We start from the raw sequence: 24,881 nt of genomic DNA on the forward strand, positions 1-24,881 counted from the left end.
TACAACAACTTGTGGGAGATGCCCAGTGCCTGTGAGCTATGATGGTGACTTGCTATTTCATGTCTCAGTTTTGCTGTGCTTTCCTGGCATTTTGTGCCGCTTGCACTGTCAAAATGGAGCCAATAGGACAAGTCTGATAGGAGTGTCTGGACTGTACCGACAGCTGCAGCCTGAAGGTAACGTGCTTTCCCTGCTTGGCTCTGGTGGACATCTCATTCGATCTGCTCTACACACACATTTGGCTAGTCTAGTGGAAGGGGATAACTGTCCTCTAGCTTCTTTCAATCCATGTCCTCTTCAGTGTGGATAGAGCTAACCCTGGACTGTTACACCATTCAGAATTGGGTGGCATCAGAGTGGGGGTTAGTGTGGGGTTTCTGGAGGGAAGAAAAAGAGGGTGTATTTAGAATGGAAAGCCCTGACCTGAATGTTTGTAGGGGGAGTGTGATGTATCTGTGAAGGTTTGATCAGTGTCTGATAATCTGTCCTGCATGGAGTCTCCCATGTTAAACACCTGTCTCAAAAGTGTCTCTCAGAACCACCTGTGATCAGACACAGTGGAGATGTAAACTCCAACAATCAAAAATGCCACTCAGCTACTGGGAGAGAGTTGTCCTCTAGCTGAGCGCCAGAACATGATCCTTGGAAGTCTGTATAAATGAGCAGGAAGCAATGCAGTGACCTGGCATTGCCTGGAGAAGGAGACGTTTAGAAGTGGACATGACTGGTTAAAATCCAATGGGAACGATCTTTTTTTTCTTTTTTTTCCCCTTCCATCTTTATCCCCTTGTATCTTTAAGTGCTTTGGAAAGATAACATGCCACACACCACACAGCTTGTTATTCGCGTCTTTGAAAAGCCCCAACCTGTCTGGAAGCTGTGCTGAACTCAACCGTGAGGATGGCCCGCTGGAGGTGCAAGCTTTGGGTCATGTGTTTGCAGGTAGAGTTATGAAACCAGCACAGCAGCATTGCAGGTTGGGAAACCTGCTTGTCTTCAAGCAGACTGGGTGGGGCTGTTCATGGCTGAGGCAGGCATGAGCAGAACCCCTCCCAGCCTTTCCCAGACAAAAGCTGCTGCTGTTCTGGCAATGAAGGGTGCCAGGCGGCATTGCAGCAATTGTTTGACACAGGAAGTGGTTATGAGGTGTGAAACAGATGCGGAGACAGCACTAGGAGACTCCCCCATGATATCTGCTACCTCGGGGAGAACTTAACAGTGACACTGACATCAATATATAGGAGAAAGAAAGCAGCCGCTTGATTTACATGAAAAAGACACTTTATTTTCTGTTTCTTTTAAGCAATTTATGACCAGCATAGGTGCACTGTTTTAAAATTTAAAAAAAGTCTTTAAAAAAAAAACGCTTTAATTTCTTTGTACTTAATTTACCTCAGCTGACAAGTCTCCCAAGTGCCTTTGAGCCCAGGCAGTTGTACCGTTGCCAGGGGAGATGTGTCTCTGCAAATATCAGTCGTCTTGATCTAAACTCAACATCTTACAGAAAAAGAAGCAAGCAGAATTGGAATAAGAGAGTGAGGCTGGCAGTGCTGCAACTGGCCTTTCCCCACAGGCTCTGTCACTTGATCTTGAGATCCTTCAGTGCGGACTCCAGGCTCTACAAGGAAAACAGCACAGATTTCTAACAAACACTTTTCTCCGAGTGTGTGAGAGCACAGTGAATGAAGAAACACGTCCGGGCAGCCTGGCCATTGCAAATTCGGGGACTGGCTCGCTCGGCCAGAGTGCAAGCACAAGCCATGGACATATGCCTGCTTCCTGCAGCAGACTCCTTGCCTCTCAACCAGCACCTCTCTAATGCAGGGCCCGCTGTACCCTCATCTCGTAAGCCTTGTCTACACATGCGAGATGCACTCCTTTAGCTGTATGGCTAGAGTTAGTGTTGCAACACCACCCCGCTACTGTGGACGCAGTCATAGCGGTATAACGGATTCCATATGGGAAGGGAACTAAGCCACATTTCTGTAGAGCATCTTCCTACCACTAAGGGTGTGATTTAGTGTGGACACACCGAAACTGCAAAAACTGGATGTAGACCAGGGATTTCAAACTCGAGTCACCACGAGGGCCACATGAGGACTAGAATGTTGGCCCAAGGGCCACATCGCTGACATCTTTTCATACATAGGTACAAAAGCCCCACCCCACCCCTTCCATGAGGCCCTGCCCCTGCCCCACCTCTTCCCAGCCCCCATTCCAACCCCTTCCCAAAATACCTGCCCCGCCTCCTCCCCTGTGCGTGTGGCTCTCCGCTCCTCCCCTCTGCCTCCTGGAAAGCGCTAAGTGCTGCCAAACAGCTGTTTGGTGGCAGGAAGCACTTGAGGTAGGCAGAGGAGCGGGGATGCGGCATGCTGGGGGGAGGGGAGCTTGGTGGCCTGCAGGAAATAACTCTTGGAGGGGGCATGGGGAGTTTGGTGGGCCGCAGGAAATAACCCCGCATGCCACGTGTTTGAGACCTCTGATGTAGACCATGGCCTGTATTTGTTTTATGCTGCGGGGGGCATAGCTAGACGTGTCCATCTATGTAAAAATAGAGGCTAGCATGCATTTAGCATTCCCCAACCACCCCATCTCCCCCACCCCCCCTCGCACCAAGAGGAGAAATCATGGCATGCTCTTCTGTGGTGCTTCGCATTTACAACTCTCCATTGCTCCAAAGGGCTGTTCAAGTCACCTGTCTGTCAGAGCCAGTTGGGTGTGTTCATTTCTTTTGCAGGATCCTCTAATCAGCAGGGCTAGTGTCATGTTCTAAATTTCCCTTTGATCAGGCTGAATTTTAAAAATACCATCCCAGGAATATTCCTCACTAGCCTGGAGAACTATCTGGGTAGGTCAAATCATGGACAGAGCGTCCCCGCAGAATGTTACTAGCTGTGCTGGAATGGGTGGAGTCGCACCAGATGAGAGCCAGAGGCGAGGTGGCATTCATTCTGATGCATGTCTGATCCCATTCCAAGCAGCGTTTATTACACAATGACTCAATCGTTCGTGCTCATGTGAGAGTGGCTGTGATGGGTGCAGCGCCGGCGTGGAACACTCCCTCTGGCCTGTTGAATAGCTTTTAACAGAAGAAAAGGTTGAAAAGCTGATCCATGTTGTGGGGTATGAAGGCGAGGCAATAGCCTCCTGTGACCACAGATCCTCCTGGAGCTAGCCAGTGGCAGCAGAGAATGGCACATTGGCAGGGGCAATAACAATTAGTAGCTATATGCCTGCACCAGCAAACAGCTAGCGTTCAGTGCCATCAGCTCCTAGCACTGCTTTGGGGAACCACGCGGTGGCTTTGTGAGTCTGGGTAGTGCAGTGTTAGGTAAAGGGTATGTGCTCTCAGTACCAGGACTGGCCTGCAAGCAGTGTTCGGTGCTGGGCCGTAGCTCCCAGGCATTTGGGTGTCACAGAATTGCAAATCAGTGGGATGCTGACATGAAATGGAACCTTTTGTTACAATATAACGTCTCCCGAGCACTTTCAACAGAGAGAACCCAGCTTCCTTCTTGCTGTCTAGCCTTGTAATCAGGCAAAAGGCTTCTGCTAAGTCCTTCCGGGTAGTGTGAATTTTGTTACCTGCTGCTAATCAGCAGCCAAATGCTGCTAACAGGTGTAATAAAAGCAACGAGAAAGCGCAATCAGGGCAGAGATTAGCTTTACAAACAGCCTAATAATTGTGGTTAAACAACACGCGGCTCCCAAAGAAGTAATTTGAAATGTCTGTGGAGGTTTCCCCTGCTCTTTGGGTCTTTCATGCCAACAGTTTGAAAACAATCCCACTAAATAAAAACGCTGCTTGTTTAAGGGCTCAGAGTTGGCCTGGGAGAGTTAGGCCAACGCCAGGTGCGTCTGAGAATCCCACCCACGGTGATTGCAGAAATGCCACTATCCGGAGCCAGCAATACGCTCGTGTAGAAGGGCTGCGGGGCCGCGTGCCGTTTTCTTTTGCAGCTGGCCGCAGTGCAGACACTGATGCTACTAGAACTGCGAGCAGGGCCTGGCCCTCAGGCTGTGATCTGAGGTGACCCAAGGAAGCCCCAAAACTTGCAAACACCTCTCCGGTCCCTGCTGGGATTGTTTACCTTGATATCCCAGATGCTCAGCCCCCCGTCCATTCCTGTGGTGCAGAACTGGGAGCACTTGGCTTTGCCACCGGCAATCACGGAAATCTGGCTGGAGAGCAGAGACAGACACTGGAAAGTCAGCTAGCATTTGGCTTCCCTGGCCTCGACATTTGATAGTCTTTCGAAGCTGGCGTGTTCGACTCAGGAGTTTATTAAGCTCTGGCGTTATTTTAACACCTACCACCTTTCCATGCCTGCCACACGGGAAGGTTGGCTCCAACAGGAGAGCTTTGCCCAAATTTCTGTATCGTGCAACCCAACTCACCACCTTCAGTTGTGAAGGCCACCAGCAGGGGCTCTCCCAGCTAACAAGGCAAGTGGGCTCCAGCAAGGGGAAGCAGGTTGTCTTGGCAGAATGGCCAGGGAGATGCTCCTGCAGTGCAAGCCTCCGCTTTTGGCCTCCTGCAGTACAAGCCTCCACTTTAGCCACTCCCATGCTATCGTGGTCAGAACTGAAGTGAGGAGGCAGCTCTGGAGTTTGGGTTTGGCAGGACTTAGCTCCATCCCTGACCCTGTCTCCAGGACTAACGTGCAGCAGGGTCTCCTGGTGCCCCACCCGCCACTTACCTGATGCTGTTCTTGTGCAGTGTTTCCAGGATGACGTTGTTGGTCTCAGTGCTGGCTTTCTTATCCAGGTTCTGGAAGCGCTCGCGAGCGGTCAGGCCACGCTGGGAGCTCTGCTTGGGAACGTCCAGCTTCCCACCAAAGGTCAGCGAGCCCTGGCTCTCATCGTAGGTGAAGAGCATCGGGTAGCAGTCGTGGCCCTGGGGAAAGACCAACAGTGTGTTCTGCTCAATGCTGCCAGACACCAGAGCAGCCACTCAGCTTCCCAGCGCGAGCCACAGACTTACCGCGGCCACCAGGCTGTTCTCGGTAATGAAGGTGACAGCTAGGAGTGGCAGAGTTTCTACAGACAACGAGGCGACTCTAGGGGGGGAGAGGAAGCCAAGAGCGGTTAGCACCTCTGAGCAGCCTTCTGGCTTCACATCATATCCTCCTTGGAACCACCAGGGAACGTAACAGGCACCCCAGATTTCCTGAGCGCGAGCAGTGAGCCAGACTGCATCCAGGTTTAGCCGGCCCTTCCTTGGGCGGAGCCCATCCTGGTCTCCAGCACCACAGGGTGAGCAGTGGAAAGGGGCCAATTTAGCGGGGAGATAGAAGCGTGGTCCCCTCCTTGCCCTGGCAGCCTGGCAGGGCAGGATCTGGCTGGGTTGGTACGTGGCTGGGAGAGGGGCAGGAGATGGCGCTGGATGCAGTGTGTTGGATTCAGGCTTCGCATGCTGCCCTAGGCTATTTGCGAGTGTCCAGCTGCTGCCACTTTTTGCCCCCAGAGGTGGCTGCAGCACCAGCAGAGAAGCAAGAGAGGCTAGACCTGCAGATGGCTCAGCAATCAGCCCCGGTGCTAGCAACCCACCCTGCTCATTCCCAGACCTCTGACTACAGAGCCCCATGCCCCATGACAGTGGATCAGCACATGGGGCAGAGCCAGGCTTTCAGCCTTGGGTCTGAAATACCCAATCCCCGGCCGCTTCAGCTTCCAGGCTACCTGCAGCCAGCTCAGCCCTTCACCCGGCCTTAAATTGCAGTCCCACGCTCGTAAACCTCCCTGCTCTGTGCAGACAAGGGCTTCTCCCATGAGCTGGGGTTTGCCCCGCTGTGCGTCCAGCCAGCCGCACTGGAGATGCAGGTGTCCTGGCTGCAGCTGGCACATCCTGCTCAGTTAAAGAAACCAGTCCCACTTACGCCGTTTTCTTGTTGGCGTCCCAGAGGCAGACGGTGCTGTCGTGGCCGACCCACGCCACGCGGTTGCCGCTCTCAGCGAAGCAGATGCTGTGGACCCAGCCACAGCTGCTGCTCGACTCAAACATCAGCTCCCCAAAGGGCATCTTGGAGCCCCACGGTGTGGGGGACGGCCTCTCCTCCACTTCCTTAATGTAGGCCGAGAAAATCCTATGGGGAGCCGAAGCACAGATCTGGGCTGCTGGATGAATGGTGCTGGTAGCCCGAGAAGCAGCAGCGTCCAGCAGCCTGGGCCATGGCTGAGGAGTTGGGCGCCCAGGTTTGTAATCCTGGCTGGTGTGACCTTGAGCAAGTCCCTTGGCCCTCTCTGTGCCCCTGGGATGAACGGTGAGCTCCAGAGAAGAGCTGAGCATTGTTAGAACCCAGAAGGGGGAGTTTTCTCTCCTCCCCCTGCCCCCCCGACAGGCCTCACTCATTCCTGATCCAGGCCCAGCTGTGTTAAGAAGGGCCACAGGTGACGGAGCTTTTGCCAGGGAGCTGAGCCACATCACTAATGAGACACCCCCAGGGTGGGGAACAACAAAGGGGAAGGTCCCTAATGGATGCTTAAGGCAAGCACTGATACCAAGATCCCACCTGCTTTATCATCAGCCAGGGAGGCAATGCTGCCACGTGGAGACTCCCCTCACGCATCCCGGGTCCTGAATGACACTCCCAGCCCTGGAGGGCCCAGTCCTGCCTAGATCTGGCAAACCCAACCTCTCAGCTGCTGCCTGGATCTTTATTTTAGTCCCATGATCGTCCCTTGTTACTCTCACGCGAGAGGCTTTGCTGTTTGCCCAGTGGACGTTTCTGGTTCTGAAGAGCCAGCGATGGCCCTGAGCTGCACAGCTAGGATCCAATCCAGGGTCAGGGCTTCCCCAAAGCTTGGGGATCTCTGATCTAGGGCCCACTTCTAGTCAGAAATAAACAGGGGAGGAGGGTGATATCCGCTTTCCCTGAGGAAAGTGACGGGTCACAGCAAAGGGAGAGGCAGTTCTGTGCAAGCCCTAACCCCAGCGGGGTCATCATCCAAACCCCAACACGGCCCCATTTCTAACCTTGGAGCGCCAAAGAGCACGTCCGTCCAGACAGGGTGAGGGTGCCCCACTAGAAAGCAGCCTTCCTGTTCCTTTCCAGAACCCCCTGTTCCTTACCATCCCCGGGGCTCAGTGTTTCCTCAAGGACTCTTAATTCACCTGCATTTGAAGTCACAGGCGCCGGCAGCCAGCAGAACATTATTGGGGTGCCAGTCCAGGCTGAGGACGGTCGAGCGAATGGGCTTCTTGATGTGCTTGCAAACCCACCTAGGGCACAAGACAAGCAGGTAGCATGGTGCCTGACTCAGCGGCAGGGCAGAGGCGCCCTACCCCCTTGGAGCACGGTCCTCCAGGGCTCCAAAGGGCCAGGACTCACCAGTCGTTCTCCTGCTCGAAATAGCAGATGGAGATGACCCTGGAGCCGCTGCCCACAGCAAACTTGTTCTCCTTGGGGGACCACTTCACGCAGCGGGCGGCGCGGTTGATCCTCAGGATAACCAGGGTGGGTTTCCAGACGTTGCCCTTCAGGGTCCACACGTAGGCGTTCCGGTCCGTCCCACAGGTCACGATGCGATTGCTATCGGGGGCCCAGTCGATGCCTGAAATGCAGAGAGCCGTGTGGGTAGGGCGGGGACGGGGAGTGCTGAGGGAGGGCAGCCTTTGCCGGAGGGCAGCCTAGATGATGTAATGGTTCCTTCTGAAGATCTATGACTGTGCTCCCAAACTCCTTTCTCCCCAGCTCTTTGAGCCCCTCCCCAGTCACCACATTCACAGCTGGGTTTAAGGGGCCTCAGGGGTACGGGTGTTTAGGCCTGACCCAAAGCCCTGGCTCCATTACCGGCATCAGTTTACTGCCCCCTGGAAAGCTGGCGAGACAAAACCAACAAAATGGCCAGCAGGGGGCACCCTTGCCCTTTCCTTCCCCCTCTGCTGCCAGCCTCCACTTCCAAAATTCCCCTCTCCCCCGCCCTGCCCTTTTCACTCGTGCCATTTCATGTTCAGTGCTCCAGGCTGCCAAGCTGGATGTGGGGTTCCTGCTACAGAGCCACGACCTCCTAGAACGACTCAGCTAGGCAGCCTGTCAAACGACAGATCTTTGGGGGCGGGAAGCTGCAAGCGTATTCATTTTGAGGAAGTAGGATCAATCCCCTCCCGAGAAGGCCTACCAGGGGCAGGACAGGGCTGGATGCTGTTCCAGTTGGAGACTGTTGATGCCACTCCAAGCCTCTGTCTCTCCCCGTCCTTGCAGTGACAGCGTGTTGAGGTCCTGAACTCCAAGGTGCTGCCACCTGACAGTCCCTGCCCCAGATCAGCTTTAATGATGGCTTAAAGCCATCTCTCCTGTTAGCTGCAACTCCCCTCTCAATTTAAACCTTGGGGAGGTCCTTTCAGCTGCTTCTGCCCTCAGCTGGCTAACAGCAAAAGCTTAGATTTCCACTGTTCCTTTCACAAGATCCCGCACTGCTTAACAATTTATATAAATTCCTTCACTCACCCCTGAAATGCGGCCACCTCTGGGTGGAACATAGCAGCTGTTTGACAGCTTACAGCAACACAACCGTTCAGTACAGGGAGTGAAGAATGAGACCAATGGGGAATTCAGCCAGTACATGAACTGTTGTGGAAAGTGCCCCGGGATCTTAATGACCCCGGGTCAGGATCTCCTCTGAAAGACAGCGCAGCGCATACGCCACAATCTCCGGCAGCACGGCTGTGTTCCATGGATGGCTCCCGTCCAAGGGCTGATCCAGCCCAACCCTGCTTAGTTAGCAAGATGACCAAGTGCAACCTGAGGGGTTCTGGCTGCAGGAGGGACAAGCTTGCAAGGCCACCCGTCCCCCCCCCCCACTGCAGAGACACGCGCGTCCTTCTGAGCACATTGCCGAGCAGGGAGCCCTCCCAGTCGCCGGGGATCTGGCTCCTCCAGCCCCGTCGCTCGCATGCGGCTGTGTCTAGGGGCAGTGTTGCCTGGCTGCTCTCAGAGAAGGGGGACCCTTGGCCCAATGAGGCATTGTCTCACCTGTCACCTGCCCGTTGTGCTCCTTCAGCTCGTGGACCTTGTTCCACTTTTCCCCAGCTTTCTTGTAGATGTGGACCTCGTGGTTGTTGGGGCAGATGGCAAGCTCTGTGGAACAGTAACGGCGGTTACGTGACCAGCCGCCGGGGGGGTGCGGCAGGGGGGCGCGAGGGGTTAAGTACTGCAGCTGGGTTCCAATGAAAAGCCGGATGCGCATGACTACGGCAAGTGGCTATTCAGGCCGAGCTCATGGTGAGAAAGGCCAGTCTCAAGCTTCAGGGTGTTCGCTTATGGCCCACAAGGGTCAGGCAGGAAAGCCTCTACCCTGACTAGTGCCAGGGGCTGGGAGGTTGGCTCGGCAACAGCTGCCAGCTGCAGCCGGAGGCCGAATACCAGAGCCAATGGAATAGTTGTACACTTCAAAGGGGCTCGCTCTGAGCAACCCCAGTCCCCAGCCGTTCCTCGTTCAACCTTCCACTGCTGGTACCTTCCCCGGGGCTGCCTGCTCTGTGACCCTGAGTCTGGAGCCGGAGCCCAGCTTGTAATGCACACTCAGCGGATACTGAGTTCGCTGTTGTGGGAAAGCTCCTGAAAGCCACATCCCCCTTGCCTTGTGACGCGGGGCTGGGGTGGGGGGTCGCTGTGTACAGTGACAAAGAGAGGTGCTAGGAGAGAATTGATGCCCACTCCGGGGGTGCGCCAGCCCTGGCACACCCACAGGGAAAAATGATGGGTGCTCAGCACCCACTGGCAGCCCCTCGATCAGCTCCTCCCTCACCCCTCAGCGCCTCCCACCCGTGGGCAGGCCCCACCGATCAGGGCCTCCCCTTCCCTCCCAGTGCCTCCTGCCCGCCGCGGATCAGCTGTTTCGCGGGGTGCAGGAAGCGAAGGGGAGGAGCGAGGACAGGGCACGCTAGGGTTGGGGGGGGAACAGGGGCAGGAAGAGGTGGGGGGGCGGGGGCTTGGAGGAAGGAGCAGATTGGGGGTGGAGCCTGGGGCGGAGCGGGAAAGTCGGCGCCTGCGTGCTGGTGAACCTGGCACTAGCATGTGGTGGGCAGGGGCCTCTACGCAGGAAGGTGGAGGTTTTAAAAGGGACACGAAGGGGAGCCTGAGGCCTTGTTCAAGCATAGCTTAGATCTTTCCCGTTGCTAAGGCCCCAAGTATCTGAGGGCAGTAGCACAAGGGGAAGAGGCAGCTGGGTGAAGCTAGGTGAGACCTAGTGCTGGAGGGGAGCAGCTGAATGTGGATTGTCCTAGCTGAGCGCCTCTGACCCAGCCCATCTATGCCCCAGTCTGCTACCACTGTGCAGCCCCCGGCGTTGATTTTCAGCTCCGAGTTAAACTGGCAAGTGGGAAGAAGGTTCCACCCACCACCAGAAGAGGCCCCGCCCACCACCAGAAGAGGCTCCGCCCACATCGGGTGAGCCGTTCTGCTGGGAGGTTCCCTTTGGAATGCCAGCTGTCGAGGGGTGGCCCCCTGTGCCCACCCCATCCTGCCTACAGCCAGCCGCATGGCCTATTTCCCCCTGCCCCCTACAGAAAGTGCTTTTTGTTCTGGTGAGCCACTCCGTGCTCACTGCAGCCCTTTTATGCCCTCCACCCCGGGGCGCCATGGCTGGGGAGACAGTGTCGCTCACCATGAATCGCCTTGGGACTCTGCCAACAGGCCACAAAGGCAGCTCAGATTGTCTTGAAATGTATTTATCTGTGTTACTAACAGTAACAGTCTGTTCCCTCCAACCTCAATTCTGCCCACGGCTGCACCATGGGGGCTGGGCCCCTTGGAACGCAGCACATATGGTGCGCCTAGCTCCAAGTAAACGGGGCTGCACAATCCTCTCTCTAAGCTGGCTGCACCAGGCTGAGCCTCCTCCTACATGACCCCAATCTCCTGCTAGGGAGACATGGAGTGGGAGCCTGCTGGAACATCTCCCAGATGTGTTCCCCACTTGCTTCTGGGCATTATCCCTCTGTACGAACTGCTTCAGAGACAGGACAAAAGCAAACTCTGGGATCTGCCCCCCCCCCTCCACCAGACTTGCTGGGTGTTTGGAACTGGGACTTGGACTTTGCAAATGGCCCCCTCTCTCTGTTAGGGTCCCGGATTTGAAAACCCCTCTGCCGAGTTTAAGGCGCTCAGAACCTGGATGAACATTGTAGCTCTTCTTTCTGACAAACAGCATGACTAGGTCATAGGCCCAGCCCAGTGTGTCATTGCACTTGGCAAAGTCATATGCGAGGAGTCTCCACAGACTGCACATCTGGGGGGAGCTGGTGGCTGGGGAGAACACGGGAAGCAGTCTTGTGAGCCAGCCCTGAAGGGACGCCAGCGTGGCCAGCTCTGCACTCTGCGCTCTGGGGCTGGGGCCTGGGAAAAGGGACCTTTACCAGTGCAGCATGTTCCATCCATACCAGGGGCCAGTTCTGCTAACTCAGTTATATCAGCGTAACCTGTTTTCACCCCCTGGTGCTAGGGCACATGGAGGAGAGGGGATCTGTATGCTTACGGGTTCTGTCCTTATTCCAGGAGTGGCAGCTGATTGGTTCAAGCACGAAGCTGTGGTAGGCCATGGCTTTTCAGCTGGAATGAAAGTGAAAAAGCACAGATGTAATAGCCAGGTTACAAGACGGCCCTTGTCAGCCACATCTAAAGGAAATAGCCACCAAAGGATCAAGCCACTGTAAGGGCAGTAAACTGGAATCTGCTCACTGGTCACCCAATCATTGCCTGACTCGGCAGATTCATGGTGATTCTCACATTGGTGTTCAATGACAACTGAAACCAAAGGCCAGTTCCTCAGTTGGTGTAAATCTGCATAGCTCCATTGTCTTCAATTGGCTTTCATAGAACCATAGAAATGAAATGCTGGAAGGGACCGTGAGAGGTCATCTAGTCCGGCCCACTGCAGTGAGGTAGGCCAAGTACACCTAGACCAATGTTGGCCAACCTGTTCTTAAAATCTCCAAGGACAGAGATCCCACAGTCCCCCTTGGAACTCTATTCCAGAGCGTAATTATCCTAACAGACACATTTCCCTAATAGCTCATCTACATCTCCCTGGCTGCAGATTAAGCTGATGACTTCTTGTCCTGCTTTCAGTGGAGATGAAGAACAATCGATGACAGTCCTCGTTACAACAGCCCTTCACATATTGGAAGCCTGTTACTAGGTTGCTTTTTAGTCTTCTTTTCTCAAGACTAAACGAACCAAATTTTTAAAATCTTTCTTGATAGGACAGGTTGCCTAAACCTTTTGTCATTTGTGTTGCTCTTGTGAAAGTAGAATGAATTATATTGAAATTATAGGTTTCAGAGTAACAGCCGTGTTAGTCTGTATTCGCATAAAGAAAAGGAGGACTTGTGGCACCTTAGAGACTAACCAATTTATTTGAGCATGAGCTTTCGTGAGCTACAGCTCACTTCATCGGATGCATACCGTGGAAACTGCAGTAGACTTTATATACACACAGAGATCATGAAATAATACCTCCTCCCACCCCACTGTCCTGCTGGTAATAGCTTATCTAAAGTGATCATCAAGTTGGGCCATTTCCAGCACAAATCCAGGTTTTCTCACCCTCCACCCCCCCACACACAAACTCACTCTCCTGCTGGTAATAGCCCATCCAAAGTGACCACTCTCTACACAATGTGCATGATAATCAAGGTGGGCCATTTCCTGCACAAATCCAGGTTCTCTCACCCCCCCCCTTTTTTTTTCCCGGGGACACACACACAAACTCACCCTCCTGCTGGCAATAGCTCATCCAAACTGACCACTCTCCAAGTTTAAATCCAAGTTTAACCAGAACGTCTGGGGGGGGGGGGTAGGAAAAAACAATGGGAAATAGGCTACCTTGCATAATGACTTAGCCACTCCCAGTCTCTATTTAAGCCTAAATTAATAGTATCCAATTTGCAAATGAATTCCGATTCAGCAGTTTCTCGCTGGAGTCTGTTGTTGATTTGTGCTCTGCTTTCTTTTCTGTCCCGGTTCACCCTGACTCCCAGTTCCTGTTTGCCTTTTCTTACAAGGGGCAACAGTACACATGGACCACACTGCCCCAGGGGTATACTGAAAGCCCATCATATTTTTCCCAAGCATTAGCCCGAGACCTTGCTGACCTTGTTTTCCCGTCCAGGTCCACACTAGCCCAATATGTAGATGATCTACTCCTCTGTTCCCCTTCAATGTCTGCCTCTGAAACTGATTCTTTAGTGCTCCTTACTGCCCTAGCAAATAAGGGTCACAAAGCTTCCCGCTCTAAACTACAACTCTGTCAAGCTTCTGTCACATACCTTGGCTTTCTCCTCTCCCAGGGTTCCCATGCACTTTCTCCCACCCGCGTCCAAGCTATCCTTAACTTTCCCCGACCCTGCTCCCCACTCCAGGTCCGGAAGTTTTTAGGCATGGCTGGATTTTGCAGACAATGGATTCCCCAATATGCCTCCCTTGCAAAACCTCTCCAGGAACTCACTCAATTCTCTGTGCCTGATCCCATGCCGTGGCCCCCTGAGCCCAATTCTGCCTTTGTTTCCCTCAAACAGGGTTTGGCTTCTGCCCCTGCTTTAGGGCTGCCTAAGCCTTTTACCCTTTTCTGCCACGAACAATCTGGGTGTGCACTTAGAGTTCTCACTCAGATGCACAGAGAAAAGAACCGCCCAGTGGTTTATTTCTCTGCCACTTTAGACCCTGTTGCCCAAGGCTTATCCCCCTGTCTGCATGCTGTGGCTTCTGCAGCGCGCCTAGTCGAAATGTCTGATTCCCTTGTTCTCTGCTCGCCTCTTACCCTCCTGGTCCCTCACTGACCTCACCCTGCTCTAAGACTGCCCCAGAAACCGAGAGAGAATCCTGGGTTGCCCAAGGTTGCTCTCTACATCCCGATTCCTTTTGGCGCTCGCCTACTGGCACCTTTGTAGCCCCCTTTTCACTCTACCCATCTCTGGCCGCCCTGCTGCACGTGTTTCGCATGTCGGAAAGGAGGGGATGGTCTCTGCTGTAACAAAGACAGGATGGTAGGCCCCCCCGCCCCATTTTAGCTCTTTTGCAGCCCGCCACTGTGCAGCCTGTACCATTTGCCAAAGCCATAATATTTACAGGTAAACCTGTAAAAGCGGCCCAGGGGTTCCTGGGCCTGCCTCAAGCACCGTTCTTGCACAAATGCCTAAGTGTCAACAATATGAATTGATATGGGTTACGGTATGTTTATTCTCCGGTTGGATTGAAGCCGTTCCTTGTCGCAAGGCTGACTCACTGTCTGTTGCCAAATGTTTGTTAAATCGTATTATGCCTGCCAAGGGAATTCCTGCTTCTCTGTCCAGTGATCGGGGTACACATTTTACTGGACAACTTGTTCAACACCTGGACCGTATATTGCATATCAAACACCTGCTGCACCGTCCCTACCACCCACAGCGTGCAGGTGCAGTTGAAAGACGAAATGGTGTCCTTAAGAATAAGCGTGCTAAGATTTGTGATTCTCCAGGATTAAGCTGGCCAGTAGCCTTACCATTAGCCCTTATGGACATGAGATCCACTCCATCCCAAAGGCATAAATTAAGTCCCTTTGAAATTGTTATGGGACGCCCTATGCGAGCTATGACGACCATTACCCCCGTTCCAGATTTGAACTTGACTCACAGTGCGCTCCTTCAGTATTGCAAGGGTCTAATGCAAGCTGTAAGTCACTTCCATTCACAGGTTCGAGCCGCCTGGCCCACGGAACCCACCTCCGACGCTTGCCACAACCTCAAGCCAGGTGATTGGGTCTACGTACGGCGCCATCATCGAAAGCACGCCTTGGAGCCCCGGTGGAAGGGTCCTCATCAGGTACTGCTTACCACACAGACGGCTGTTAAACTATCTGGCATCGCAGCATGGATACATGCTTCACAGTGTAAGAAGGCACCATCCCCAGAGAACCAATCGTCACCTCAGGACAACGCAGAGTCAATTTTGACTCCAGAAGAAGACATAGAGGAACAGTCTGCAATATCTTACCATCTACGCTCTCGTAAGGGTTGCCAGAAGCAGACGACGAACAAAAAAAAGCAGTAGCGAGCCTAGTGCCTACTGCCTGGTGGGCGTAAAACCGTGACTGCGGTTCCCTCCGTTGAGGTTGTCAGAACCAGAAGAGCCTTGCCTCCAACACGCGCCTTGGCCTGTTCCTCGGCTGCTGGTATCTTACGGTCTGGGGAGACCACGATGACAATTCTTTTATCCAGCAGCAGGTGTGGATAGCTCAGACCCTTCATATTTCTAATTGCTGGGTCTGCAGCCACATCCCAGCCCACTCTCAAACTGGTGATCCTGTCCTGGCTATCCCACTCAAGTCCCCAGACCTCACTGGAGGGCCTCGTCCGTTTAACAAAATATGGAACAGCAGTGATACTTGGGAAGCGGTGGGAATAAATGCATCTAAATGGATAAATGTGGTGGAGGGAAAAGGTCATTGGTGTTGGGTGTGTAATGGGACAGGGCTGGAGCTGGGGAAAAGCCGTTGCCTTCAGCATATTGTGGCCAATGGTGTATGGGATTATTCAAACAAAACTAAAAAGTGGCAGGCCGGGTATGGAGATATGAATTTTTTTCTCAACCTGGGATCAAACAGAGAAATCACTCATGTTCCCCCTACAGTAACCTTAGTGAAAACAATACAATCTTTCAATGTCATGCAAATAACACCACTTCTCGTAAGGAGAATTACCCTGTACCCTTTGGGGGATACTCCTCCTCCTTTGCAAACACCTATATGACAAAGGGGTGCAACCAACCCTTCCCGGCCTTAATAGGCCATCACTGGGTGTGTGGGACCAGAGCTTATACCGCACTGCCAGCTAATTGGTCAGGAATCTGTTATCCTGCCCGACTCTTCCTACAATTCCGAGTGCTAGGAACCTTCCCTCGAGAACGCCTCCGCAATTTCAGGCGAAAAAGAAGGGACTTAACAGATGCTCAATGGTATGTAAATAACGTAAGCCCCTTAACCTGGGAAGAGGCCATTGGCGGTTCCTTAATACCATTAGGGGGCGTAATACACCATGCAAAAAGGCTCCTAAGGTTACAAGCAGTAGCTGAAATAATGGCAAATGAAACCGGAGAAAGTTTAAGAGCCCTGGCCAAAGAAACAGGGGCAATCCGACAGATGGCCCTCCAAAACCGTCAGGCATTGGACATAGTGCTGGTGGCAAAAGGAGGGACTTGTGCTCTCACTGGAAAAGACTGCTGTATGTATATACCAGACAACACCAATGAAGTAATAGATCGTGCTAGCCACTTAAAACAAATCGCATATCTTCCCCACGAAGAGCCAAGTTCTTTATGGAAGTGGCTAAGTAACCTTTTCAATTTCTCTGGCATAGGAAACTGGTTGTTTCAGGGAGCCCTAACTCTCCTGTTTGGAATCCTAATAATTTTTGTATGTTTTCAGTTACTTTCCTGTTGTATCCAAAATTGTGTCAGGCATGCTACACAGATAGCTGCCCCAAACCAGAGTGCTAATTTGATGATTTTAAATATCACTGATGAACAAAGAGATAAAGAACGATTGATATGTGGAACCCAGTCATTGTTGGTCATTGTGTAGCTTGACCAAAAGGACGGATTGTGAAAGTAGAATGAATTATATTGAAATTATAATTCATTAAAGAAATGCTACTTGAAGGGTTTGTTGAAATATAGTTGTTAGGAAGAGAAACATTAAGGAGTGTGAGACAATGGGTCCTCAAACTAATTAACTTAGAGCTCCTACTGAGCTAAGAGATTGGTAAACGTTAGTATGCAAATAAGATATGTATGTATATTTGTCAGTTTCTGCTTTCTTTTGTCTCTTATGTTAAACTGGCTTTAGCTTAGCTGTATAAATAAGTTATCTTGAGCCTCAGAGAGGGGCTCACATCTGGGTGCATTAGCAAAGCGCTTTGCTAATAAACAGCGTGGTCTGACAAATTATGTGAGTCCTGAATCTGACTTTGACACTCTCCTCTGGACTCTCTCCAGTTTCTTCACATCTTTCCGAAAGCATGATGCCCACAATTGGACACAGTACGACAGCTCCTGTTCAGGAGCACTCCTGCCTTGCCAGTCATTCCCCATTTTATATTTGTGCGTTTTATTTTTACTTCTGAACTGTAGTACTTTGCACTTTTCTCTGTTGAATTTCAGATTTGATTTCGGACCAGTTCCACTAATCATGACCTGTGTAGTTGTTTGGGCCACTAGGAACTAGGATGAGGACCCACCAATTCATTGTTAACCTAAGGGTGGATTTGAACCCAGATTTCCAACCGATGAAAAGCCAGTAACTCCTCTCTCTTTGGCCAGCCCTTTCTGGTCAGTAGCCCCAAGCATTTCTTAAGACGGTCTGATTCTCACAAGTCAGCGCTGGAATGCATTACTAATTTAGTCTGGTAAATTACTCCCCTTATGCCTTTGGCTTTGGTGGAGGGAGATTCGTGGTGCAAAATGAGAAGAGACTAGGCTAGGGCCTCATGGTCCATCCCACAGGATGGACGCGGCGCTCTCGCAATGATATTACCATTCAGTCGAGCCTTATTGCTGGAAGCACACAGCGAGGCCCCCCCAGTTCCCTTTGCAAGTCTCCCTGGAATGGCCCTTTGGCAGCAACCTGTCACAGTCAGGGCCTTTAAAGGAAGCAAAAAGGTCCTGATAACCTTAAAAAACAGGAAGCTGGCTCAGAATGTTAAGGGACTTTCTAATCACTCATGAACCTTCTTGGCGCTGGTTCCTGCTCCAGAAGCAAACAGACTCAGCACATAAGCACATGCTGGGGTTTTACAGGAGGGGATTGGAGCAGGCTCAACACAAAGTCGCTTGTGATCTCAATCCGGTTTTGTGGCTAGTCTGATGTTCTCATAGAAATCAGCTGTATTGTATAGGGGCCGCAATCAGGGCAGTGCATTGCTCCTTGCTGTGCAGACACATACCTAGGACAGTCCCTGACTGTCCACCCAAAGCTCGCAGTGTAGGGTGGATAAAGTCAAGATGCAACAAGTGGAAGGAGATAAAAAGGGGGAGGATGCGGTGACAGTCAAATGGACGCATTAGGCAGGATTTCTGGTTTCTGTAATGTCTATAAACATCAGGGAAGCTCTCAGCATTTGGGGCAGAGGAGATAAGAATTGGGCAGAAAAGCCAGGATCAAAAACACTTGGAACAGCTCCATCCAAATGGACACATTTGTTCTTGGTTTATAGCTACACCCGGTTTATGGGAAAGTCTGCTGTACTGATGCAGAGGTGCAGGAAATCATTCTGTTCCATGGCCTCTTAATCCAGGTGACTGGCACATAACTATCTGTCAGCAGATCATATCAGTAGTGCCATTCAGTCCACTTCACATGGACGGTCCTGACTGGCCCCTTAATGAAGGGGAGGTGACTTATCTGGTGCTGATTCACATGCACCAAGCCCAGAATTGGGGTTCCTTGCAGATGAATGAAGTGCAAAATTCTTCAAGTTCGTAGTGTCAGAGAGGAACTGCTGCTTGCCTTGCCAGCCTCCCTTCTTCCTGGCCAGGACCTTCAGTGTGATCTCAGAGAGCCACTAACCTCCATCAGCTGGAGCACAGAGCAGCTGGCTGTGCTAACCCCTCCCCATCCTTATGCCTTAGACCCCTCCTTCACATGCCTGTCACATTCCTCAGATGCCCCAGCTGCAAGCAGCAGAATGTAGCAGCAGCAGGCCTGGGAATTAAGTGCACTGGGAACAGCCTGCCCCATCTGGGAGTCCTCATGGACGCCTCCGTGCTGAGGAGACTATCTGTGGCTGGGAATCTTCTCTTTCCCATGGCTCAGGTTTCTTCCTGACTTTCGCCCTCAAAGCCACAAGCAGTTGGACACAGTCACCTACTGGGGGCCGTGTCCCCACTAAGTCTCCATGGGGGCAGGGGGTGAATTCAGTGCTGGGTTGACTGCCCTAGAGAGGCCAGTCCTCCATTTATTTATAGAAGGGGGACAGCCGGGCAGCTTCAGACTTAGTGCAAATCTCCCCTAACGTTGTCCCAGCCCAGCCCAGACGAGATCAGACACCTGGAGGGAATGGTACCAAGACAGGGAGCATCAAGCCGCTCACAGCCAAGGAACAAATAGGAGCGGAGAAGAGTTTTCTGTCACTACCAACCGTGATTAGATTCAAGCTGGCGCCCGAGTGGTGAAATGCTCCGTGTCCCCATCCCCTGAGCCAGGCAGTCCCCCATGGATCGCCTTCCAGTTCACTATTCCCAATCACTGGTGCTAGAATCATGTGATCCATTCCCACCAACACCGCCCTGAACGGAGCAGCGGGCTGTACCAGTTACCCCCAGCTGCCCTATAAGGATGCATTTTATGGCTAGATTGGAGGCATTCCAGTATTAAAGAGGCTGACCTCAGATCAAATGTTTGTCATGCTGAATCAGACCAGTGGCCCATCTAGCCTGGCTTCCTGCCTCCAGCTGGGTCCACTGCAGGATGTTGCAAAAGAACGAACCATTGTCTGGCTGCTGGGAGGTGCCTCTCTGAGATGCAGTCAGCCAAGTCAGACCTGGTAGCTCTTGTAGATGTGCTTGTTTGAGCTTTGTCTAATGGTTGGCGTTGCCCATGCAACACACGGCGTCATTCCGTCTGCAGTCACTATGCTGCGTGCTTTAGTCCAGCTTCCGATTTAGTCAATACAAATGCCACCGGTTTTACTCTGGCTCATGCTCAGCTGTTGCGCTGAACATCCCAAAACACAGCAGAGGCTGTGGCTAAAAGGCTCAGGGGCTGGCACGCATGTGCCTCAAGATGCTTCCATTCCAAAATCAACCAAGATCAAAATTCTCTTAGCAAAATCAACCATGATCGTCTTAACAAGTTGCTCCCAAGTCAGAGAACCTTTTAAATGAGAAGTCATCCTCTTCTTCTGGAAACTATCTTGCCGACACTGTATAACAGTGTGCAATCTCTCAGCCTACTTGGTTGCTTCATCTTAGTTGCCTCACTTTGGTTCCTCTGTGAGTTCCTTCCTCTTTAGAAACATCTCAACTCTTATGGTTAAAACGTTCCTTTCTCTTCGCCTCTCCTCAGCAATCAATCTACATTTTTATTAAGAGCAAGCTGGCTGTTCAACCCCAGTGTAGATCATGAGTAATATCTTCCACTAGCTTAGCTCACCGCTGGCTTTTGCCAGTGTACAGAATTCATAATGAAAGAACCACTGTTCTGCTTCTTGAAATACTCAGTGTTGGAGTGGGAGGGGTTATTTTTACAGTTGTTGTTTTTTTTTAATTAACCTACCCTTGACTTTAAACAGGCCTCGGCCAACTCTATGGAAGGAACCGGAACCATCGAATAAGCAACAGACTCCGGTTTGCTGAGCTGGGCTGCACTCAGAGGTAATTTGAACCCAGAAGTCAATTTCATGAGGAGTCCTCAGAAATTGCCACTGTTCTCTGCGCCAGCCTTGGACGGGACAGACAGGATGTTAATTGCAGCGTTTGCTGCTTGTTATTATTGGAGGCAAAAAAGCATTGCCCACTTTTTGGCAGCTGTGAATGCTAAGGAGGGGGGAACGTCTCTAATAACAGATTCCAGCCTCCCTGTGAAGAGCAAGAGAAACAGGGCCCCACACACAGGAATTAGCAAAACCCAATGCCTAATGGTTTGAGTCCCAGCAAAGCTCAGATCCACAGCACATAATGTGCCATCTACCCATGCTTCAAACAGCTGTGACATCCAGCCACACCCTCCAAGGAATTGCTCATGAGAATATCTGGAGATGGTGGAGGACATAGGACTTACTACAGCGGATCAAACCAATGATCCTACTAACCCTGTTGCAAGCAGTGCTGCAGGCTGGATGATTTGCACACAGCTGTAAAACCCGTAATAAATCTAAGTGCACAATGCCAGCTGTGACCGATCTGGCAGTTTCCTGCACTGTCCCTCACAAACCTTATTGAATTAAGCTTAAGTAGCTTTGGAGGCCGTTGTATTAAAAATGCAAAGGTTCTGTCTTATTGCGAGATTGTACGTATCATCTGCAAGGGGGAAACGTGACCAGTGCCAACCCTGGGCAGTGTTATGAGCATCAAAGGACTATGCTATAATCCCATCAAAGTGTCAATGAGGTTACACTGGGGATTCGTTTGACCCAATGAGAACCAGACAGACCCTAGATTTCAGTGATTACCACTCAGTGCTGCCGCTGTCCTGAAACCTGCCACAGCTCATCCCATTTGCACTGCTGCCGTGAGATGCACAGGAAGCAAGCAGGCTTCTGCGCTGGGTGCTTAAGGAGGCCGGTCTGAATAAAACTGGCTGCAAATAGGGGCCTGGGCCCAGCTCCTCAAACCTATTTAGGTGCCTAACTCCCATTGCAAGCAGGGCATTTTTGAGGAGCTGGTCCTGGCTGCTAATGTTAGGGAAAGCTTGGAGCAGAAAACATGAAGTTGCTAACCAGAACTAAGCAGCTGACCTTGCTTCAGGAGAGATGGGTTTGGGGGAAGGGTGCATTTACTGCGTCTCTGTCATTTTTAACAGTGAGCTGCAAAGGAGAAAAGGGGAGTTGTGTCCCCGTTCCCTTCTTTTCGATGCATCAAGACAGCCTGAAAGGTTTAAAATAATATCAGGAGGGGGGAAGTTTTGTTTAATTTTGCCTTGGGAATATCCAGTTCTGCCTTCCCTCTTTTGCAGGAGGACTCATTGGCTGCCTTCCTCACCCTCCCTCGAAGGCGCTGGAGGCTGCATGGTTAAAAATGGAGACGCTTTGCTGCCAGCTGCCTGCACCCAAGCGTTTTAAGCAATCTGAATAATAATCACTTCCCCTCCGAGGTTAGGTTTCACTTGCCTGGCATCTGATTTCACAGCCCCACTATTTGTTTTCCGGGCAGACTATATAAGAGCTGAAGTTGTAATGCAAGGACAAAGCGGGACAGAGGTTAATAAAACAAGCTTTCTGGTCTCCTTTATGCACAACAAAGAACCAAAAAAGGGTCCGGAAAAATTCCACCCTCCTTTGCTCGTCACCTTTCATTCTATACTAACATTCACTCCAACAGCCGGTCCCATTCACCTCCTGAATCTGCTGGCTGCACATCGCCGCCCTGGAACGATCAGACACCTGCTCTCTCAAGTAAAACAAAGGCAAGTTTGAGGATCTTTGTCTGCCTGAGACCGATGAGTTGATCCCCAGCACTGATATGGCTTAGAATAAGATAACTTCCTCTCGTTTCACTCCTTTTCTGCCCAGGCTCAAGGCCTCACCAATGAAGACAAAGGCTGGGGGAAGTAACTGAATGTTTGATCCAGAGCTGGGCAATTTCTCTTCCCCCGCCCCAAGCTAAGGAAGTTGCCCAAAAGGAAAGGCCTTGATTGCAAATGTTGTGGGGAGTGCTGAATTAGGTCAGAAAGGGGCAAAATGCTGGATCAGCCTCTCTGCTGTAACTGCCTCCCCTAGTGAAAACGCTCAGCAGGAAATTGTATTTAGCACATGCAGCTTAATATAGTCGTCCTCCCCGCCCCCGCCCTGAGCCAGGCAGGGCATCCGTGTTAACCCCTGCCCCGCTGGACGGTCAATCAGGGGGGCTCTATTGCTAGACTAGGCAGAATCAGTGTTCCCTTGGGAGTCCAGCAATGCTCCTCTGACCCTTTCCAGTGGGAGGTGGGGCGAGGCAAGCTAACATGCTCTGCACTAAGGTGACCAGCCAGCAAGTGTGAAAGATCAGGACAGGAGGTGGGGAGTAACAGACACCTACATCAGACAAAGCCCCAAATATCGGGACTGTCCCTATACAGTCGGGACGTCTGATCACCCTGCTCTGCACAGGGGTTAAGATTGCATCTCCACTGTCCTGCTTCAGCCTGGGGAGAGAGAGACCCAGAGCAGGGATGGGAGCAAGTCAGGCCACTGCCCCAGCCCCCTATTACTGACCGTGCCCTCGGGCCTCAACGGTCAATCCCATCAACTCCAGCAACAGCTGCAGGGAGGGGGAGGCCCCTGCTTTCTACCCATCCGCTCCCTACATTGTGGGGGTGAGCGCTCTGCTCTCTCCTTTCCTCCTCTCCAGCCAACTCGGCGGGGTGACGCTGTGTGACTCAGGGGCCTGCAACCCATCGATTTCCCCTGTGATTCAGGCTTGGCCTTGTCATTGTGGCCAAGTGCCCGTCAACCCCCCCCCACCAGGAGAGGGAGCCAGCAGCAGCCCATTGCTGAGGGTGACAACGGCTGCTCGCCAGGGTTTTCTCTTCCTTCTTCCAAATGCACCAATTTCACTGACAGCGCCTTCCCCCCGCCCCGGGCGGCCGGAGATCACCAGAGCCGAGGCAGTTCCTCTCCGCTAGACTGGGAGGAGCTCTCTGTCTGCCTGCTGCTGCGAGGTCTCTGCCCCGCGAGCAAATCCTGATGGTTTCGGCGATAAGCCCCGAATCCAAGAGCGGAGCATCCAGCAGATCAGCGCCCCGTTCGGAGCTCCCAGGAGGGCACTTCCCTCTTCGCTTGCCCGCGCGGTGACGCAGGAATCTGCGCAGGATCTGTCCCTTTGGCTGGGAAGAGAGCACCCCTAGCTGGTTCGAGGCATATGTGCCAAGAGCCACCTTCGCCTCGAGTGTCAATGTCAGGGCTAGAGGGGGAAAATCAAGGAGGGGAAGGCACAGAGGCCCTGACTCTCCTCTCACTCCCACCGGTGTAACGCAGAAGTAACTCTCCCGAAGGGAGCCGTGTAAGCGAGGGGAGAGTCAGGCCCAGCGGGCACGCAGAGGGGATCTCTGGGGAGGGATCTGGGAACAGCAGCAGGGCTAACGGGGCTGTGGTCCAGCACACCGTTTCCACTCATTTCTGCGGTCTCCCCGCTCAGGGATCTGTTCCAAATCCGTGGAGCTTTCAGGCCTCCTAGGGGGGGAAAAAATGCTACAATGGAAAAGAAACATTTAAGAAAGAGAAAAAAAAAAAAAAAGCCAACAGCTCTTTGGCCCTATTGATTCAAAGGGGAAGGGGACGTTCATTCCAGTCCCAGCGCCGTTTCGTAGCTCCGGATCTGTTCTGCTCAAGTAAAAGGAACAAAGATTTTTCTTTTGGTGGCACACTCCGGGGTTAAACACACAGCCAGTAACTCCGCTAGGAGAAGAGGTTCCTCCCGTTCCCGTGGTAAAAGAGAAGACACTCCGGCCAACTTACCGAGAAGAGAAGCTGAGGAAAGCAGGGTGAAAATCTCTCTCTCCAAAGCGGGTTAGCTAGTTCATGGACTCTGGGCAGTCGACACGAACTGCCGCTGAGCCAGCCCCGAATGAAAGGCAGGAGTTGAGTTCTCGCTCTGAAGTAGCCTGACTTCCCTTTTCCTCTCTGAGAAATGTAACCACTTCCTTGCGTGGGCGGGTGGGGACTGCAGAAAGCTGCACAGGCTGCCTCCAGCTGAAGTAGCCGCTGCAGCAGGCTTGGGTTGTCTGCCCGAGCCCTGGCTCAGGGCTCCAGGCCTGGGTGCAAGGCTCCGGGGCCAACAGCTGGAAGTGCCAGGGCCTGGAAAGAGCTTCCCTCGCTGCAGCTCGGCAGATGCCCTTGGGGCTCAGGGGAGTGCGGCTGTGCTCAGCGATCCACGTTCGCATCTGGCCCAGAAACCTGGCAGATTCGAGGTGACTGGGCTCGAGAGGAGCCTTGGCTGTGAAAGGCCAAAGGGAAGGGGCAGAGACAGGTGACTGCAACAGAGAAAGTTCCTGCTCTGCTCCCCAGTTTGACAGTTTCATAGCTGGAAGGGACAGGCTGGTGGCCCAATCCTGGACTTCCTGATGCCCGGGAGTAACAGCATTTACACCTTTCAGAGTAGCAGCCGTGTTAATCTGTATTCGCAAAAAGAAAAGGAGTACTTGTGGCACCTTAGAGACTAACCAATTTATTTGAGCATAAGCATTTACACCTGAGATCAGCAGGGCAGTTACTC

The 24,881-nt window shown here is 52.3% G+C and overlaps 1 protein-coding gene across 1 annotated transcript; it reads right to left on the reverse strand.

The window, feature by feature from the left end:
* Positions 1-18: 18 nt before the first annotated feature.
* On the reverse strand, positions 19-24,290 carry ARPC1B (actin related protein 2/3 complex subunit 1B). The gene is made up of 10 exons (XM_084641527.1): positions 24,125-24,290; positions 11,479-11,552; positions 8,976-9,080; positions 7,332-7,554; positions 7,115-7,222; positions 5,880-6,086; positions 4,985-5,060; positions 4,701-4,897; positions 4,092-4,182; positions 19-1,618 (listed from the first exon to the last, which is right to left on the reverse strand). Exons 2-10 carry the CDS (start codon positions 11,540-11,542, stop codon positions 1,580-1,582), a joined length of 1,110 nt encoding a protein of 369 aa, XP_084497653.1. The 5' UTR covers positions 11,543-11,552; positions 24,125-24,290; the 3' UTR covers positions 19-1,579.
* Positions 24,291-24,881: the final 591 nt, after the last annotated feature.

Source organism: Lepidochelys olivacea (assembly GCF_965140295.1).
Source record: "Lepidochelys olivacea isolate rLepOli2 genome assembly, chromosome: 10".
NCBI lineage: Eukaryota > Metazoa > Chordata > Testudines > Cheloniidae > Lepidochelys > Lepidochelys olivacea.

Excerpts from the sequence above, each read along its gene's own strand:
- ARPC1B (XM_084641527.1), bottom strand. The coding sequence starts at position 11,542 with ATGGCCTACCACAGCTTCGTGCTTGAACCAATCAGCTGCCACTCCTGG. Across the intron at positions 6,087-7,114 it reads GCCTGTGACTTCAAATGCAG|GATTTTCTCGGCCTACATTA; the intron begins GTGAATTAAGAG and ends GGCTCCCCATAG. Across the intron at positions 4,183-4,700 it reads CTGCACAAGAACAGCATCAG|CCAGATTTCCGTGATTGCCG; the intron begins GTAAGTGGCGGG and ends TCTGCTCTCCAG.